We start from the raw sequence: 19,849 nt of genomic DNA on the forward strand, positions 1-19,849 counted from the left end.
CGGGAAGAAAACTACCTTAAAAACAAAACTAAGCCAATCCCTGTAAGCCTCATGAATGGGCATCCAGACCCCTCTCTCTGGCTACTCTGGAGACCCGCACTGCCCTTTCTCACCTGGGCAAGCCCCCGAGGTCAATCTCACTACAGATGTAGGGCCCAGGTCGCAAAATCACCCACAGTCCAATCTTCGCAGCCAGCTGGATAAAGGCCCTAGGGAGGGAAAGAAAGTCAGCCCTGAGCATCCAGAAGAAAGGATACAGGAGGAGTCACAGGCACATGGGGATTAAACCTCTCCTGTTCCTCCCCTGCCTTTTCTCTCTCAACCAGGGAACATGGGATGGTGAAGACTTGGCCCCAGCTCAACATAGCAGGGGATTCCTGCACCAGATAGGGGCTCAAAAGTCCTGGAAGCTGGGTATGCACTGGCTCCTCGCATCAGGACCACTGGGATTTGTCAGACAGGATACAGGGCTTTGTCTCCAACAACAGCCTTGTTAACCCAGAAGCAGCCCCAATCCCATCCCAAGCATATGAACCCCAACACAGAATCTGGTGGGATCTGGGATCTTGGCTCTCTGGACTGTAGTGAAAAAGAGGATTGCAGCCTATAGGCTGAGTACCTGGGTGACGAACGAGTCATAACATGGGAGCATCTAGGCCCTAAGTTCAGAACTTTTCTAAGCATGCTAAGAACAAGGCTCCAGATTCAGTCTCAGTCAAAGCAGAGCTAAGACACAACATCCTGAGTGCTCATCATCAACCCCAAGTAACTTCCAATCCCGGACCAGGCACAGAAGCACCAAGACCACATACTCCAGGTCCAGGTTCCCAGAGAAGTTGAATTTGCCTCTTTCTGGCTCATGGAGGTTCCAGGGCACATAGCTGTAAGAGACAAGATAATTGCAGGTAAGTTTAATCATTCATATGAACATTTTTATCTCTAACACCCATGATGATGGCTAAGGAGACAATATTCGATAACTTCAAATCTTGGAGACCAGATATGGGGACAGCAGAAAACTCAAGTCCTAGGAAGAAGATGACATCTCCTTAGGCGGACAGAAAGTCACCTAGATCTAGTGACATATGAGCTCCATGGAATAAAAAGCCAGGCTCTGTGCCCCAGGTCAGCACACACTGTAGTATTCCTATGACCTATAGGTCTCTATGAGGCTGTACACATTACTCTCAACAGTGCTGTGATTGTCGTTTTAATACCCGTCTTCAGAGCCAGCCAAAGAGCCATGCGAGGGAGTCCATGTCCTTGATTAGTAATCACAGCTTTTCTCCTGATAATGCAGCACTTCCACCTGACAGTCCTCTTTATTTCATAGAGATAGCACCTCAGGAGCATTTTATTTATTTTTATAATTGTTAATAACATGTGTCTGGAGAGTGGTGTATGTGTAGGTAAGTGCAGGCTCCACAGAGACCTACGCTGCCTCTGGAGCTGCAGGAACAAGCAGGTTGTGAGGTGCCTGACATGAACGCTGAGAACTCCCATCACTCTTAACTGCTCAGCCACCTCCTCCAGCCCCTAAACCTACTTTTTAGCTGGTTTTCCTAACCTACATTTCATCTTGTGTCTACCACTGAACATTCATCAGGCTAGGTGCAGGGAAGACAGTCGCAACAATCCAAAGGTCTTTCCAGAAAACAGATGCTGAACTGGTGTCAGCATTTTGGGACCCTAAAACTTGGGAAGCAGCAGTTGCTTGTGGAAAAAAGTTGCTTGTCAGTCTAGACAAAGTGGCACACCTGCAATCCCAGCATTCAAGACTCTACTCAAGGAGGACAGAAAGTTTGAAGCCAGCCTGGGCTACACAGTAGAGAACCTTTCTCAAAAAAAGAAAATCACTTGTAGTAGTCTTTATAACAACAAAAAGGAGAAGACACTAGGAATGCAAAACTACAGCGGAAAAGTCATCTGAGGGCACGAGAGAGGTAACAGTTCTCTCTTGCACGGAGGCTCCATGACTTGTAGACAGCTTGGCCATGAGTGGTTAACCCTCAGATAGCCCTCAGAACTGTGAACAGGCAAATTTATTTATTCAAACCACAAGATAAATAAACAAATCACCTCCCATATCTATGTCTGTCTCTATGTCTGTCTGTCTGTCTGTCTGTTTGTCTCTCTCTCTCTCTCTCTCTCTCTCTCTCTCTCTCTCTCTCTCTCTCTCTCTCCAGTACTATATGGTTACACATCCTCTACTTTATCTGTAGGGAGTTCTATAGAGCTTGCAATCCTAAGCAAACAGCTTGGGCTAACTTCCTCTCATAGATTTCCTCCTGCAAGCACCAGGGGCCCCAACTTGGTAGCCAAGCTTGGAGAGATGGGGAGGCAGCACTTACGTGGTAAGGGTATTCAAGCCACAGGCTTTCATTTTGAGCAGGCGGTCCCTCCAGTATTCCCTGGGCACACGGAAATAGTGTATGGATCCCCCAAAAATCTGAAAGGTGGAGTCCTCCAGCATGAAGTCTGGGCCTTTTGATCGAAGTCCCAGGCGCCGATGCTGGAGCCATAGAGGAAGCAGAGTGCTCCAGTTCAACCTGAAAAATCAAATGCCCTCATGTAGCCTTGAGGTTTCCACAGCAGTGAGCATGGGTACAGAGACACACATTGCGTCCTTCTGTCCTTCACAAGTCCTCTGCTTTCTCTCTTTCACCTGCTCCCAGGGTGGCCAGGCAAAGCTCCCACCTTCCCACTTAGCCAAACCTCGGCAGGTGACTTTCTTCAGCACTACTTCTTGGGCTGGGCCCCACTGCAGGGGAAGTACAAGCTGATGCTGCAACCAGGAACAAGACAGACACAATGTTCAACATGAAGACACGTAGGCTAAAGGGAAAGAGGATGAGGAAGGGTCAAGCTACGTGGGGAATTGTTCTCTAGTGTCACAGACAAGAACAGCAGCAGCTCACAGGCTTCTACTATTGCCGGTTGTTCTAAGCCATCAGACTAAACATTAAAGCAACCGCTACCAAAACAGTACCTCAGAGCCCCCTCATGGTCACAGCCGCCAACTTTGGGGTTCAGATACCTAGAAAGAGGCATCTGGATTAAATGGCATCCGTTCACTGAGCAGATATGAAGTTATTACCTTCTGATAATCTACCATCAATGGCAGGGACCTCTCCAGGAAGGCTAGGAAGCAGCTGCAGTCCATGAAAAAGCTCCTGTGGATGTCTCAGTGGTTGGCTGACCAATGGGAGCCCTCAACTTGTTCCCCGTGACTTACACAACTAGAAGTCTCTCTCTTTATCTAGGCTCTTAAAGGTCACTAGAAAAAGTTAACAAGAACTGTTTTAGGAAAGTTGGAGACAGAAAGAATATTTGGTGCAAAAACCATTTTTAGCTGAGCTTTTTTCCATTATAGATCCTACAACGAGAGGACACATTGCCAGGCAGACTCCTCTGCATAAAAAAGTCACCTGAGTGCCAGGAACTATGGCCCTGAGGCCCCAGAATAGGCCGTTTACTAAGAGTGCAGACGCTACATAGGCATCACGGCCTACTTGGGGATTCGCTTGGACAATTCATGGACAATAAAAATTACTTTTGATCTGTGACTTCTGGCTTCTGACACCCCCAGCTTCCAAACCTGCCAGTAGCCATGTCTGAGGAGTAGCGGGTGGCAGTTGAGCTCTACGAGACTGGCCCACCAGGAGGCAAAGCACTGATGGACGAGTCCAGACAGGCAAGGATCTGAGGGCTTCAGCTCCAGAATGTTTCCTGCTACTGCTATGCCTTTACATTTGCCGCTGCCACTTTTCTCTGGTATCTAGCATGGTGTGAATGGGGGTAGAGGATACACACTGCCTTTATTGTAGTGTGATTGTCTCATGGGAATACCCTGCTCTACTGGCCATTTTTACCTGTGGGCTATCATGAAGATGATTTCCTCTTATGTTGTATTGTTTAACTGAAGCAATGACTTTATTCAATAATAGTATCAGCTTAAACAGAATTTTGATGATTGAGGATTTTTAATAATTATAGTGATTGTGATAGCGGTTAGTTTAATAAGAAAATTAATATAGGTAAAAACAGGATACAGCGTTGTCCCCATCCCTGATAAAGCAGGGGCTGCAGAGGATAGAAAATAATAACAAGGAAGTGTCACACAGCTAGACAACTGTGCCCCAGAAACTAAGTTAGCTCAAGTTCTTTTAATTTTAATGTTGAGAGATATGTTCATGGGTTTCAGTATGCATCGTAGCTAAAACAAAGATTTAAAAAAATGACTTAAGGTTAGATTAAGATTTTTTTGTTAATGATTTTGAGGTAGAAAATCTTGGGAAACAATTTAAAGTTTAGGCACATAGTTAAATAAAAAACTCAGAGGTCAAGAAACAAGAACAAAGCCTGGTTATTATTAGTTGATGTACCATTTTTGCTAGGATAGGTTGGTGATCAAAGATGGTGATGAATTCCTTGTACCCATTTCTGCCCTCAGCTTCCTGATATAAAAAACTGTTGATGGATGGGTATTCACCTTGAGGATTTACAGTAGAGCTGACTGGTTGTTTTTCATATATAAAAGTTTAGATTCATGATTCTTTTGAGACTTTTTTATAAGATTACCTTCTAAGATAAATAATAACGTGATTTATTCTTTCCTTTTAACCTCAAAATGCAGCTTGCCAGCAAAAGAACTGGCTGAGAAAAATACCTTGCTTGCTTACACTCTGTTAAACTATAACAAGTTGCTTGGATATGAATGTATGTGGGTTCCTGGGAATAATTTGTTTCTCACGTATGATACATAAGATGTTTAATCACGTAAGGGAAATGAGAAACATGCTCTTTTTCTCTTGTATTCATTGCAATCATTCAATTGAAAAGTATAATGTAACCACACTATCATTTTTATACTGCTTGAAAGATTTTGCTAGGGTATATAAGCCGTAAGTAAAAAATGAAGGGCAGAAGGGATATATTTAGGAAGAGGTAAGAAAAGAAATAAGGAAATGAGAAGATGACAGAGAGACCCTAAAGATGTATTTGTGTATTTTCCCTGTCTCGCCAGCCCCAGAGAATTGGATTTTGCCCCCCTCACCAGCCCCAGAAAATTAAGCTTTACTCCCTCAGAGAGAAAAGTCAAGTTGAGCAATTACTTCATAGGCCCAGTGGATCCCCTCAATCCCTGCACTGCTGAAGGCTGGTCCTCACGGCAGCTGTACAAACCCATACAGGATTCCATTTCTGTTTAGTCATCTTGGACAACCTGTGACCTAATCTCCCTCTCTGTCTCTCTGGAAGGAAGCTTCATGGTCCCGCAAATGACTGGCAAATGACATCTGAGGATTTGTTCACCTTCTTGCAAGGATGAAAACAAACTAGCATCTAGATGCGAGTCCTCTGGAAATATGCTCGCCCTAAACTCATAGCTCTAGCTCTTTGGGTGAGTTTCTTCTGTGGAATGGAGATGATGCCTGTCAGAAAGGCCACTGAGAGGGTTAGGTAAAAATAAAATGCCCTGTGCAATGCAATGAACGTGTCTTCCTATTGTTTGAAAGCAAAACTCATGTTAGTGAACTTACATGGCACAAAGAACAGTCTTGGTGCATTTAATGACATTGATATGAAATAATCTCACGGTTGTCATTACCCTATTTTAGTAAATACTTTTAATGCTAAACTTTGTGTCGGGCTATCTTATTACACTACCAAAACTTCAGTGAGATCCTACCCACCAATCCAATTCCTCTGCCAGCCTGTAATTTACTCCAGTCAAGAGTCAAACCCTGACACACTGTCACATCCACCTTGCATATAAGGATGGCTGCTTTGGGGCACAGGTAAACAGTTACTGTGGAGACTGTGTGGCTCACACTACTGAGAACAGTTAATACCTGACCCTTGCCAGGAAACCCTGAAATCTCTATCGTAGTTGAGGAGCCGTAGGTTATTCAAATGCCACCCTGAGGTTCCCACACCTCCTGGCAGCAAGATCTCAGCAGGATCTTTCCTAGGCTTTAGGCTCTGGGCAGTTCAAGCTGTTTTGCACCTGTGCATCTCCCTTTGTTTGAGGACATGTCCTCTGAAGAATGCACTCTGCTTCACTTGTCTGCTCACCTATCCCCAACACACACACACACACACACACACACACACACACACCTGCTAGACTTGCCAGGCTACTATGAGTAATAACTGGAAGGATAGATTATTTTCTTTGTCTTAAAAGAGGAACACAATGACATTCTGTTTATGAAAATATACATACACACACAATCTCATTATTTTTTAAAGATATTTATAATACATGTTGGTGATCTCTCTATCAGGTAGCAATCTTTGTTCTCTGGACAGAAGTTGAAAAAAAAATCTCTAAATATTGGCCAAAGTTCACATCATTCATTCCGATTTCTTACTTTCCTTAGTGGGAACCTATCAATGTCTGTTTATAAGAGCAAGAGAGTCCTCATTCTGCTAAGCACAGATACGGGCAGGCCTGGCTGGAAGCAGGATCTGTGACTCTCATTCCTTGCAAATAACACATACTCTTCCCTGCCCTAGTTGTGACCAATGCAGGCTGGTTTCTCCAAGTGTGGTCTGCAGACAGAAGAGTATGTCCATCTGAAGCTTGTTGGAAATGCGGAAATCTGAGGCCTACTGAACCAAAACCTGCACTTTAACCAGATTCCCAAGGTTAAATACAAGCATCGCACCTCCTCTGTACTTTCTCCTTGAACAACACTCCTGACCAACAAATGAATCAAGGAAAGAAATCAGAAAATGCTTTGAGATGGAAAATAAAGGCACAACACAGAAAATATACAGTTCCATTCCAAATTTTCTTGAACTCCAAACTCCCCTGAGCCAATTAATGACTTAACATCTTTACTGCAATGTGTAGCAAGCAGATGGTTTGTCGTGCCCCACCACCCTGTGATATATGTTTTTCTCTTCTTCTCCGCTGACAGTTTCAAACTTCCAGTTGTTCAGGACCAGATCCTTGAGTCCTCCTTGACTCCTCTTTCCTCTTTCTTTTCCTATTTCCTTGCCTTTTTATGCCCTATCATTTTCTAGATTAAAAAAATAAATGCTTGTCAAGAGATAGGAAATGAACACTGCAAGCAAGCACACAGCTAACTGTTATCAAATTTCAAATTCTGGAAAGTTCAATTTTTTTCTGGAAATTTTCTGTTAGCCTACTAAACAAAACACCAATACCTCAAAAAAAAAAAAAAAGTATGAATTCGGCGAGATAACAATGTTGGTCAATGTTGGGCTTCTCCAGAGAATTCGCTGTGAGAAAAATGCAGTGACGCAAGTGAGATCTCTGTGCACCAAACTGCAGGACAAAGCTCCTGGCAAAGAGCTGTTCACACTAATCACGATCATTAATACTAATGATCATCATATTAAAAATTACCCCATAATTTCCTGAGTAATTAACTGGGCAATATTAGAATACAGGAAATGCCAACTGTGTGGTTCTGACTGGCTAGTTTAAAGATCAGAGGTGCTTCACTCCTAAGTTAGGCTTGTTACCAAGGAGCTAGCCAGACCTTGGGGAACCCGGTGTGCTTTGCTGTCTTCCTTAGTGAGCAGTTCACACATGGTCGCATTCTCGCTGAGGAAAACGAAGGCACCTACCATCTTTGGGGCTAGACGCTTATAGCGCCACTTTCTTCTAGAACCTCTGTTGCCTCATTTCATTTTAAGGAAATAATTTGGTCAGAAGGGCTCTGCCCAGCTCTGCTTAGTTAGGTTCTGTTCTTCCATCTAGAAGAAAGGGTAGCCATGCTCACAGTCTAGATAAGGGGCCTGGACAAAGACGTGTGTGTGGTATGGTGTGTGTGTGTGTATGTGCGCGCACGTGTATGTAGTGTGTTTGTATGTAGCATGTTTGGGTGTGTGTGCGTGCGTGTGTGTGTGCACGCATGTGTGTGTGCGTGCACGCGTGTGTGTGTGCACGTATGTGTGTGTGTGTGTGTATTCCTAATGGGACTTCATGCAACTCATCCCACAAATGGCAAGCGAAACACACAGTATTCACTGTAGCTTTGTAGGCTACAGACACAGAAACAGACAACGGTGAAACATGAAGAAAGCCCTGTGAGGATGTCTCATCACTTGTGAAGGAGCAGGATGAAGGATGAGGCTTCCTGATACTTTGCCACTAATAACTAAAGTGGGTCATGAGGACAGAGGGTACGGAACAGGTTCCAGCAGGAAGCATGTCCCCGGCCATAAGACGCGCTGTTGTGTTGCCGTGTTCAGAAAAGCACAGAGGAGCAGGTCAGAGGTTACCACCTCTTTCACTCTGAAAGGGCCCATGAATGGATTTTCAACTCTCAAAGGAGATCTTGTAGGATGCTGGTGTGGAGGAGTTGGGGGAGACCAGCTCCTGCTACCACCTCTTTGAACAATATATACGAATCAGCCTGATTTTGGAGTGCCTCTCACCATGCCAGAGGATCATCTGTAAATCCTGCAAACACTGATCAGCAATAGGCTTTCAGTGGGGTTAGGAAGCTTCATTAGAGACACAGCCACCTCCTGCAAGCATCTGTTCACCACAGTCTGGCCAGACAGACCTAGATGGCCCGGGATCCCCAGAAGTCGATGCAACACAGACATCACCAGGAGCTGCTGAGCTTGAGATGAGAGGCAAAGGCCAGGCAACACATTCACTGTAGTAAGCTGGGCACCTGCAGCAGCTGTCTAGAACTTGCAGATCCCAATGGTTGATTACTTTGGTAATATAACATGTTGTCTGAGATAAGAGCCTGCAGGTTCAATTTCCAGATGCAGTGTGAGCTTTCTAGGGCCCCTGAACCAGAGATGCAACTGAATTCAGTTCCATCATATTAGCAGAGAAACCAAGAGAATACCCACAACCTCATTCACTCCAGTGGCCAAGTCAGAGGCCACAATTTTACATGGCTGGTACATTAAAATGCCCAAAGACCTCATTGTATATACACAGAAATTTTCTCCCAAGAGCTCCCATATAGCTCAGCTTATTGAATATATGTCCCTTAGTTGAAGCCAAATGTTATGGACTCTCATTTTGCTGAAGAGTCATCAAACACAACCCACCTCCCACCCTTCCCCTAACGCCACCCAACTCCACTCCCAAGCACAAGGATCTGAACTTCCAAACCCCAAAACCAGTATGTGCTTTCCACAGAGATACAAGGTACTATTGCAAGACCAATATGTCTACCTTTCCCTTTGAAAGAAACTAGACTGCTTCCCAGCCTAATACATCTGTGTACTTGGCCCCAAGACAGTATTGTGCTTCAGAGGGCAGCATCTTCTGAATACTGTAGGATATATACACGAAGAAGCATGAATTAGACCAATACCTTGAGACCCAGCAATGAAATAACAGAGATCCTTTCAGTAATTCATCACCTAACAAAAGCCAAAACTATAAGGGTCTTCTGTGATACTGTACTTTTATTGTGACCAAAAAAAAAAAAATTACCATCAATAGCCTCATAAGTCAACAGATTAGTTCATCTCAGCCTAAAAGAGAAAACTCTGATAACCCAAAAAGATTAAAGATTCTTGATCATTAATAATAAGCCTATAGGAGTGTTCGAGGTGGTATAAACAGAATAACCTTCTGATATAGGAAACAGTGCAGCTACATTAAGTGCATTAAAATCTATTTCTGGGAATTATGTCACTAAGGTATATAATGAACACAAAAAATTTTATAAAACCTCAGGAATCTATATTGTCCTATACCCAAATTAAAAACAATTTTCTCCCTTGGCCTGGGAAAATTTAGCTCAAAATATACTTTACATGACCCAGGAGAAATGAAATATGTTGTTTTGGAAGAATGTCCTGAGATTTAAAATTAATATCTGTTATGGTCAGCAATTCTGCTTATAGAAATCTGTCCATTGTATATTCATTGCAGCTGTTTACTTCAGTAGCTAAAAGACTAAAAACAATCAATGCCCATCAACTGAGGAATGCTTAAATAAATTATGTACCTAATGGACAAGTGGGAAAACAGTACAGCTATTGTCTCATGGACGCATACAACACATCTACAAGAATCTATCATCAGTAACTGTGGTGGGAAAGGAAGCGAGGATGCAGGAGTTTCTTTTCACTAATTCTCCCTTTATCCTCTGGATGTTCATTTATCACCTACTCACAAATTAAACACTTAAAACCAAGTTTTTCCTTGAAATGGGAAACACCCAGTATCGTGCTAAGTGTCACCAAAGGACCCATGAATACCAACTGAGTATCCCCTGGGTAAAGAGCAATTTGAAAGTGTCTACTTCCTTACCATGAGCTTTGAAAACCATCCCTGCCCTTTTATCCCAAGAACAGTCCCGCACAAGGGGAACTCTCTTTTCAATGTGGGCTTTAATACCCAGAGCATTAGATTAAAGCAAACTATGGGACTGGATGGAGTAGAAAACATCCATATACCAAAAAGACTTGGCCCTTGCTGGGGTGACAAATTAGGAGGGTAGAACAGTCATTTTAGCAAAGATTAGTGGCATGTATTTTCCTTGCTACTTATTTGAGTCAGGTAGGAAGAACCCTCCCCACTCTTCTGGAACACCTGGCGCCGATGCAATGTAGTTCTTTGTTCCCATCAAAAATGTCAAAGTTCTAAGAGAACTTCAGTCTCCTTTAGAGACTGGCTAATGCGGTTCCATAAAAATCTCAGTGCCAACCCGGTTCTGCCTGCACAGACTAACTGCACTGTGAGCTTCTTCCCAGGAAGCTTTGCTTTACCACCTGTACAGTGACTACCTGCCCAGAGACACTTCCCAGATTCTAAAAACTTTACTACTACTAAAAGATGAAAGGGACAGCCCTCTAAGAGTTGGGACACTCCAAGGCCCATGACTCAGGCCTCAGAGTGGAGTCCTAAAGTACGCAAAGCTCATAAAATCAGTAGCTTCACAGGAGAGAGACACAGTTTGTCCACAGGTTACCTTTGGAAAGCACGTTGATCTAATGTGTTTTTTTTTTTTAAATACAGCCATCATATAGCTAAGTTATCAGCTTTTAGCAAGAGAGAGTTTCAGAGGGAGACAACAGGGCCTAGAAGCCAGAGACTGGTGGTACAGGAACAGCGGCTGACAAAGGGCTGAGAGAAGAAATGAACACACCTAGAAACATGAGACAGAAAAACTTAATGTGGCTCTCTCTCTCTCTCTGGCTCTCCCCCCCCTCCCTCCCTCCCCCCCTCCCTCCCTCCTTCTCTCCCTCCAGTTTGGACAGATAAAAATCTCAAGTCTGAGATATGCAGAGCTGACTGAATTATTGCTCAGCGAAGCATTTATATTGTGGGAAAAGGCCATAAAAAGACCATGCCCTGATCATATCAAATAGGCGTTCCTGTGTGGCTTTAGGTGGAAGGACAGAAAAGAAAAGAGGGCCACCAGTTCACCAACACAGTTCACACTGATAACACAGGCTGCCATTCTCAAGTGAAGAGAAGCCACACGGAAGGATCATACACACCTTACATAACATATAGAGTCACAGAAAACCCCAGTGAATACTGGATACTATACAGGAAGAAGAGGGAGAAGAGGTGACAGCAAGGTACAAAAGAATTCAGAGAGGAGAAAAATAGTTATTTCCACTACTTTTAATTGGGGTGGTATTGTCCCATGTTAGCTATATCAAAGCTGACTGATAAACTATGTACACTTCATTGTATAACAATTACACTTCTATGCATAAATACAGATTTTAATAAAAACATTTTTAGAGCCCCCCCCGAAAAGATTGAATGAAATCTTTCCCCCAAATCATTTTAGTCCTCCTATGTCTTATATGTGATATAATCAAGCAACTATAACTATGAACCAACCCAAGGAAAAGTGGGGAAAAAGGAATATTAAAGCCCAACACCTTACTCCCAGAAACCTCCAAATACCTGCTGTCAGGGTCCCAGAAAAGGGCTGGTGCCGACACTTGGGCTCCAGAGCACTGTGAGCAGAGTAGCCAGTCTCCATGTGACCTATATTCCACCAGCCACACCAACATTCCTCAACAACAGCTGGGAGGGAGAGGCACCCACCCACCCGCTCAGTTAATGACCTGGTCAAAGCTGGGGTAAGCCAGGAAGAGAGAGCCAGTTTGTTTTCCTTTGGCCCCAGAGCTATTTAAGTAACTCATAGGCACTGGTGTCCCACACAAATTTGCCAGAAGGAACTGGGCAGAAGGCACGTGGGAATGATACAGTCCAAATGATGCCAAGGACACTTGTACTCCCAGGGGATCCCAAAAGATGGCCCTGATCTGAGGTCTGAGCCTCTCTAGGCTTCCTCACCTGCTGAAAAGGAAGGAGTCATAAAGCAACTTAGCATTTCAACCCATTTCCCAGGCTTGAGTCACCGCTATGCATTCTTGGCTGCTATTCCTAACCAATTCCACAGCTCCAGCGTGATTCCTGCCATGGCTACCTTGTCTGGGTGGGAATCAGTTACTCACCTATGAGAAGGTCCGGCTTCTTCACAGCCCACTCACTTCCCTGACACCTCAGCAGGTGACAAACACCCTTCCTCCTTCCCACACGTTTTCCCTAGGACTATTAGAAAATGCTACCTGACCAGCTCCATCCCTTCCAGAGTTGCCCTCATAGTGACCTGCCTCAGTCACTTGCAGGGACAAGTGTACCTGGGATCAAAAACAAGCAAAGGCTTCTCTGGGGCCCCACCTCCATGACTCCCTGCTCTAGGAAGGAGCTCCTTGTTGCCTCAGCCCTGAATGATTCCTCTGGAGTTGCATCAACCTTGCACCTGGGGAAAGCTGACAGAAGCCATGACTTCAAAGAAAAGGCAGTTCGAACGGATAAGAAAGGGAAAGGGTTCGGAACAACTAAGAGAATGAAATGACTTAGAAGTTTCCTGGGCCCTAGGATGAAAAAAAAAAAAAAAAAAAAAAAAAAAAGATCCATTTTCTTCTCCCAAGCAATATAATGTAATCCTCTCAGAAACATTGAGAAGACGTCAAAGTGAAGTTTCCAAGTGTGTTCTCGTGGCAGCAAAAAAGCATAGATCTTCATCTAAAAGGGGGGAGGGGTCCCCTATCTTCCAGAGGAAGTTCACGGAAGTGAGGAAGGGGAATGAAAAGGGAACCAAAACCAAAACTGAGGGTGCCCACCACCTCCAGTTCCCAGGGCTGGGCCTCCGACTCAAGTCAACTGCTAAACATTCGGCGTTGCTGTTGTGCTTCCCAGCAACGCTGGAGATTTTGAATATGTAAAGTGCCAGGCACGGACCTGGAAGAGCAGAAGGACTGTAGGCTCCTATAAATAGATATGTTTTGGAAAACTTCTGGAGTGGATCACCAGAAAACTTGTTCCTGGGCAGTGGGGAAACCATTCTCCCAATGAACACCACCGACTGCTGCAAGGAGCAGTTTATAAAGCGGGTGGGGAGCATACAAAAGGGAAGGGAGAAAGTGGAGACAAGTACTTACAAACTAGTGCAAATAAATCGGGGCTGAGAGTCTAGGAGAGACCCACGGTCAGAGTCCTTAAGACTCTAAGTCCGCTTTAGCCATGGGCCACAAGCACTGACTGCAGAATAGACTTCCAGCTTCGAAGGACATGTGAGTGAGAGAAAAAAAAAGGGGGGGCTACAAGAAGCAGTGATGGGGGCGTCTGAGGACGGATGTGAAGGCCAGCCAGTTCTGCCGATCTTTCCACAGGATTAGACGTGTCTGTGAACAGCAGAGACCGGCACCAAGTGTGGAGCACTGGAAAACACAACGCACTGACCCCTAGGGACTGACAGGGCAGTGCCTGCCTGGTGTTACCCAGAGGCAAGGTGTGAGTGACTGAGGGCTCAAAGGGACTCCGGGCTGCTGGAGCTCTCTAAGGAAAGAAAGGATTAGGGTCGCGGTTTCCCAGGCTTGTGGCAGACTCGAACCTGAGACTTTGGGCTGGGACCAGAGGAGTCCCGTAGGTGCAGGGCGGGGCTTTCTCTCACCTGCGGAGCACCAGGTAGCTCAAGAACAGCAGCAGCACGAGTCCGAGTGTGCGGCCCGGCCTCCGCCGCAGGCTCCACTTGGGCATCTCGCGAACGCTGCGAACCGACACCAGGGTTCCCACTCCAGCCGCACTCAGCGGCCCGCCAAAGCCCTGGCCCGGTGGGGCGGGGCCGCACACGGGTCACCCCGGCAACCGTGCTACGGCCAGTCCGCCCCGCTGGCGCCCATTGGCTGAGGCGTGTGGCCCCGCCTTTCAGCCTGGGCCTTGCGCAAAGTGCCCCTCCCCGGCCAAAGGCGAAACAAGGCCGGGGAGGGGCGGGGCGGAGTCGGGGCGGGGCTGGGCGGGGCGGGGCGGGGCGGGGCCGGGCAGGGAGGGGCGGGGCGGGCGAGGGAGGAGGAGGCTGGGTGGTCTCAGTTCTCCTCCAACCTTGTCCGGGTGCCACAGAGTTCCCTGCTTCCCAGTTTAGGCAGGAAGTTACCATCTACCCAGGTCGTCCCGCCTCCCACCCTGCACTTAAATGCAGGGTTTGTTCCTGCATATGAAATGCCAACAGGTGCTGAACTATTGAACCTGTGTTACTGCTTCTTCAAATACTCACACTCTGGGAAAAGTCACTCCCTACAGCATTACATAATGAAACGAGAATTAAGTGTGCCTGGTCAGAAGTGCAAAGAAAAAAAAGGTCTCTTAAAGCAATTCGAAGTTTGAACAAGAGAAATGATTTTGAAGTAAAAACTCGTGTTAAAAGTCAGGGCACTGTAGAATTTCCTGAAGACTTTTGATGGCTGAGTGTAGTTCAGGTTTCACTAGCACTAAGGTGAAGACCAAACGATTCTGCTTGTGGTTCCACGGATCCGATTTTAAGCCCTGGATTCCAGTATATTTAACTTTGCTTTTAAAAAGAGTAATACATTAGAATTTACATTTGACTGAAGAGATGGCTCAGCTCTTTACAGCAAAGGATTTGAATTCATTTCCTAGTGTTCACACTGGTGGCACACAAAAACCTGTAATTCCAGCTCCAGGGGCTCCAGCACCATTTTCTGGCCTCCCCTGGCACCCGAACTCAATGTGTGCATGCACACACATAACTAAAAATAAAACAAAATAATTACTGCATTTTAGGAAAAGCTGAATATAGTTCCCGTGACACAGAATTGTTCCAATGACAGTATCTAATATTTGGTGGCATTTATGCCTCGGTGTAGCAAAAAAGAGGGGGGCAGTGAAAGAAACACACCCTAATTCTGAGACCCAAGCTAGTAAGAGAAATGCTTTAGCCCGGAACCCAGAACCAAAGAAATACACCTGACCCTGAAACCAGTGCCAAAGAAAGACACTTTGACCCTAGAACCAGAGTCAGTGAAATAAATATGCCCTGGCCCCAAAACTAAAGCCAAAAGCTTAAAAAGGCCAGTGAGAAAAGCACAGCTTGGCTCTGAAATCAGCCATCTCTGACTTTGACCATCTAAACTAACCAATCCCAGAGCAGGAAAAACTAACAATCCCTCTTTTCCTGGGAAAACTATGTGTCTAAGAAGCCCTATATGTAAGCCCTGTGCCTGTTCCGTTTGCAGCTGCTCTTCTTCTACCCTGGCAGAGGCAGCCACTCTCCTGGATTCTTTCCTCCCAATAAACCTCTTGAAATTTAGGTGAAGACCTTCCTTTGCTAGAGCAGAGGCAGAGCAGAGCAGGACTGTAACACTTTCACTTGGGGATTCTTACCCTAGCAGCGCCAGGGAAGCCGGAAACGGAGGAGCAGAGCGCAACAGGGCTCTAACACTTTTGCTGGGGAAAGCTTCCCGTAGCAGAGCAGAGTTGCTACAGTCCGGAACACCGGAGCCAACCTGTAACAACTTCACAGCACTGGGGAACCCCTCTCCTGCCGGGGCAGTGCTGTCACTTGGGGAAAACCTTTCCCTGGAGCAGGGCTATAAGTTGCTACATTTACTGTGTCCTGTGCTAGTCCCTGGCTCCCGACTGCAAGACTGGCTTCCACCCAGGCTGTAACACTCAGTATTCCCTGGCTCCCAATCGAGAGGATCCCTATCCATATGAACTGTGACACACTCAGCATAAGGCAGGTTTTCAGAGTGGGTTTGTAGAGAATCTCTACAGCTACAGTCTGAATTTTGTGAAACTGATAAGTACTAAGTGAAATTCCAACTCCAAGAATAAAGATAAAATGTTTGCTTTGCCTCCCCTCTAAAAGCATCCTTCCTATCATTACATGGTCAAAGTATCAGAGGTTGGCCCAGATATCGCTCTGCTCATGGGAGCCTTGTCCAATTATGGAGATAAGTGTCAGGACTCACAAGAAAAGAAAATAAGATTATGGGGGAATTTCTGGAAATAAGTTAGGACCAGTTCAATCATAGACAAAAAGGAAATAGGAAATCCTAAAGTGAAAATTTTAGCCCTGGAAAAAGAAAAGAACTAAGCTGAGAGGCAGATGAGCCCTCCAGATTCCAAATGCTGTGGTTGGGGTGCTTGAAGGAGCCAGTACATACTTAAAGAATGCCCAGAACCATGTCTGCTTCATAGTCCAAAACCATCATCCCCAACCTCAGCCTTTGGAAGACTGGGTGACCATGATCTAGCACAACACCATTATATTCACTTAAAAATAGCCAAAAAGGACAGGGAAAGGCCCATGAGGCCTCAACCCACACAAAGAACTACAGGCAACCAAGGAATGCTGAGAGTGTGAGAAATAATATCCTCCGGGGAAGAGAACACAAATTGGTTATCTAATGCAAAACAGTAGGGCCTGAAAACACATGCGTGGAAAAATGTTTTATACACTATTCGTGATATAGACTGAACAGACTGTATTTATGTAGTGTGTGTGTGTGTGTGTGTGTGTGTGTGTGTAACAACAATGAAAAAAGAGATCCTGAATTTGAAAGAGAACAAGGAGGAGTATATGGGAGAAAAAGAAAGTGGTAAATAATGCAATTATATTATTTAAATAAAAATAAACAGCAAATGTTTAATAAGCACTTGTTAAATGCTGAGCACTGTTTCAGATTCTTTCAGGCGCTTTGGATACATCAGAGGACACAACAGAACAATTCATTTCTTTTCCAAATCACTTTTGTCCCTCCCTTTAAAACTCATTACTCTGGTTGGGAAAGAAAACTGGCAAAAATCAACATAGTAAAACAGTACACTGTAGAATATGTTCAAAGGTACTAAACACCAAAACAAAATAAAATTTAGATAAGAGCTGAGGGTTAGGTGTGTCCTGAAGGGGGCTGCAGAGAACAAAGACTCCCTGGAAATGTCAACTGAGCAAAGGTCTGGAGGTAAAGCAGCTCAGGAAAGGCTGCCCAAGCGAAGAAAACAACCAGTGAATGCATGGGCACTGAGGCAGGACCAGAACCAGGCGTTCCAGTTCAAGGAAAGCCAGGGATGCCAGGGAGAAAGGAAAAGAGTGTCATCAAAGGCGGCAAATGAGGTCAGACAAAGGCAGAATCCAGGCCGTGTGGGACTAAGAGTGGGGCCAGGGACCCTACGTGAAGTGGTAATCACTTCAGGCTTCTGACATGAAATTGATGATGGTGTAGGAAGATCGTTCTGGCTGTTGTGTTTAAGAACCTCAGGAGCGGGAAAGACTAAGGGAAAATAGATAATTTGGCATCTTGCTGTAATCTGTGTATTACTCAGCCTTCTGATACTATCACAAAGCATCTTAGATAAATAATTTATAAGACTGAACTCCAGTTCATTGGAGAAGCCACATCTATATTCAGAAGCCATAGACTATGAAGTCCATGACCGAGCAGAACTGTGTGAATGTGGTGATATGGGAAGTTACACATGAGGAGCCAAAGCTATCTTGGATTATGTTTCACCAGCCTTGCTTATCATCCTGCCTATCTGACCTAACACCCTGTGACATCTACAAAGTGTCGTTAAGCTTGTACTTGTCTGGTCTCCATTAACCCCGAAGCTAAGAACGCAATAGTATCTGAGTCCTATAGATTTGTAAGGTTCAATATAGTCCACCTACCTGATGGCACACACAATAGAACCGTAACTAATACCGACATCCAAATGATATTATCATGAGAACTGATGTTGGCTCACAAGGGGAAGATAGCAATGGAGGTGATGAGACATACAGGACTTCTGGATATATTTGGAAAGCTAAGTGGGTTTCTACAGTCCATTATGTGTGGAGTGGGAAATAAAGAAGAATAAGTGATGCTAACATATTAAGCTTGAGAGTACTGTAGGAACTGGAGTTGTCATTGCTTGAGACAGGAAAGCTATGAGGAGAAGGAATTTACTGGGGGTTTTCAGGCTTGTGCTTAGGGAGTTTGAACTGTATGCGAGACATCCAAAGGGTGCTAAATATAAATACAAGTATAGTATTACATAGAGAAGCCTGATGTTGAAAAAGAGTCTGGGAGGAAGATACCAATTACATGTTTTATGGAATACTTTGAATAAGATCACCAATGAACTAAGCATGACGGATGAAGGCTTTACAAACTCTGGTACATTTAACAAGGAAAGACGAGGAACTCATTGGGGCAGAAGCAGCAGCACCTGGGGAAAAAAAGAGAAGTCAGAACGTGGTGTGTCCTGAAAGTCACGAGAACAAAGTCCCCAGGCAGAGGTGGTGCTGGAGTGTGGTAATGCAGCTGCCAAGAGTGGACCAATGTGTGTGTGATGCATCAGATATTGGTGCCCTGAGCCAGCCTATGTTCACTTGAGATACACAGTGAGTTCAAGGGCAGCGCGGAAGTTCAAAATAAAAAACATGTTAAGAATCTGGGGACCCAATATACTGGTAGAGCATTTGCCTAGAAAAGCCCTAAGGTTGATCCTCAGTGCTGGGTACATATAAGAAAGGCAAAATTGAATGAAGAACTTAAGATACTGTGATTGTCTTGTCAACTTGACAGATTCTAGAATCCCCTAGTAGCCAAGCCTCAGGTACAGATGTGAGGAATTTTTCTAATTAACTTAGTCTTTGTCCATGCCAGTGAGGGACTGTCATGATTAGGTTAGAGTGAGAAGCTCCACCCTAAAAGCAGAAGACACCCTTTCTTGGGTTGGGGTTCTGGACTGCATAAGAAAGAGAAAGTTAGCTTTGTGCCAGCATCTCTCTCTTCTTCCTGGCTGCAGATATCATGTGACCCGATATCTCAGGATCCTGCTGCCTTGACTTCACTGCCATGATGGACTACGCCCTCAAACTGAGAGCCAGAACAATCCATTTCTTTTCCAAGTCACTTTTGTCAGAATATTTTAATCACAGTCACAAGAAAATAACCAAGTCAGGTGGCAAACATAGACAACTTCCCTCACCTTTCTGCAAGCTTCCTGGACCTTCTGCCACGCCTGCTGTTGCTCTGCCTTCTCCGCCATGATGGACTGTATCCCCTCTGGAACCGTAAACTAAAACAAATCCCTTTCTCCTCTAAGTTGCTTTAAGCCCTGGTGTTTTTATCACAGCGAAAGAAAATAACACAGCCGCTGACCTGAGTTTGATCCAGACCCACATGGCAGAAGGAACAAACTAATTCCTGAAAGTGTCCTTTGACCTAAACACACACACACACATACACACACACACACACACACACACACACACACACACACACAAACTCACACACAGAAATAAAGAAGGGAAGGAAGGAAGAAAGGGAGGGAGGAAGGAAGGAAGGAAAATAATAAAAGACAAACAAAAAGGCCCACATATTTTATGATTACATGAACACAAAGTTTTCAGAATAGTCCATCCCAAAGACACAATGTGACGAGTGACTGGCGGGAAATGCTGAAAAGGGTCAATGATGAGTGACTGCTAAAGACCTAAGGATTTCTTCTTAGTGTGAGGAGAGCATGCTAGAACCAGATGGTGTTTATGATAGTGATGATCAATATTGATGT

General features: G+C 44.8%; 1 protein-coding gene across 1 annotated transcript in view; it reads right to left on the reverse strand.

Moving 5' to 3' along the window:
- The window catches only part of LOC130872530 (beta-galactosidase-1-like protein 2), a 42,782-nt gene extending 28,744 nt beyond the window's left edge, over positions 1-14,038 (reverse strand). The window contains exons 1-4 of the mRNA XM_057766601.1: positions 13,941-14,038; positions 2,352-2,549; positions 813-881; positions 114-209 (exon numbers count right to left, since the gene is read on the reverse strand). Coding sequence (XP_057622584.1) covers positions 114-209; positions 813-881; positions 2,352-2,549; positions 13,941-14,026 — 449 coding nt within the window. The 5' untranslated portion in view covers positions 14,027-14,038. The remainder of the gene's footprint in view (positions 1-113; positions 210-812; positions 882-2,351; positions 2,550-13,940) is intronic.
- Positions 14,039-19,849: the final 5,811 nt, after the last annotated feature.

The sequence above is a fragment of the Chionomys nivalis genome, chromosome 4, assembly GCF_950005125.1.
Source record: "Chionomys nivalis chromosome 4, mChiNiv1.1, whole genome shotgun sequence".
Taxonomy (NCBI): Eukaryota; Metazoa; Chordata; class Mammalia; order Rodentia; family Cricetidae; genus Chionomys; species Chionomys nivalis.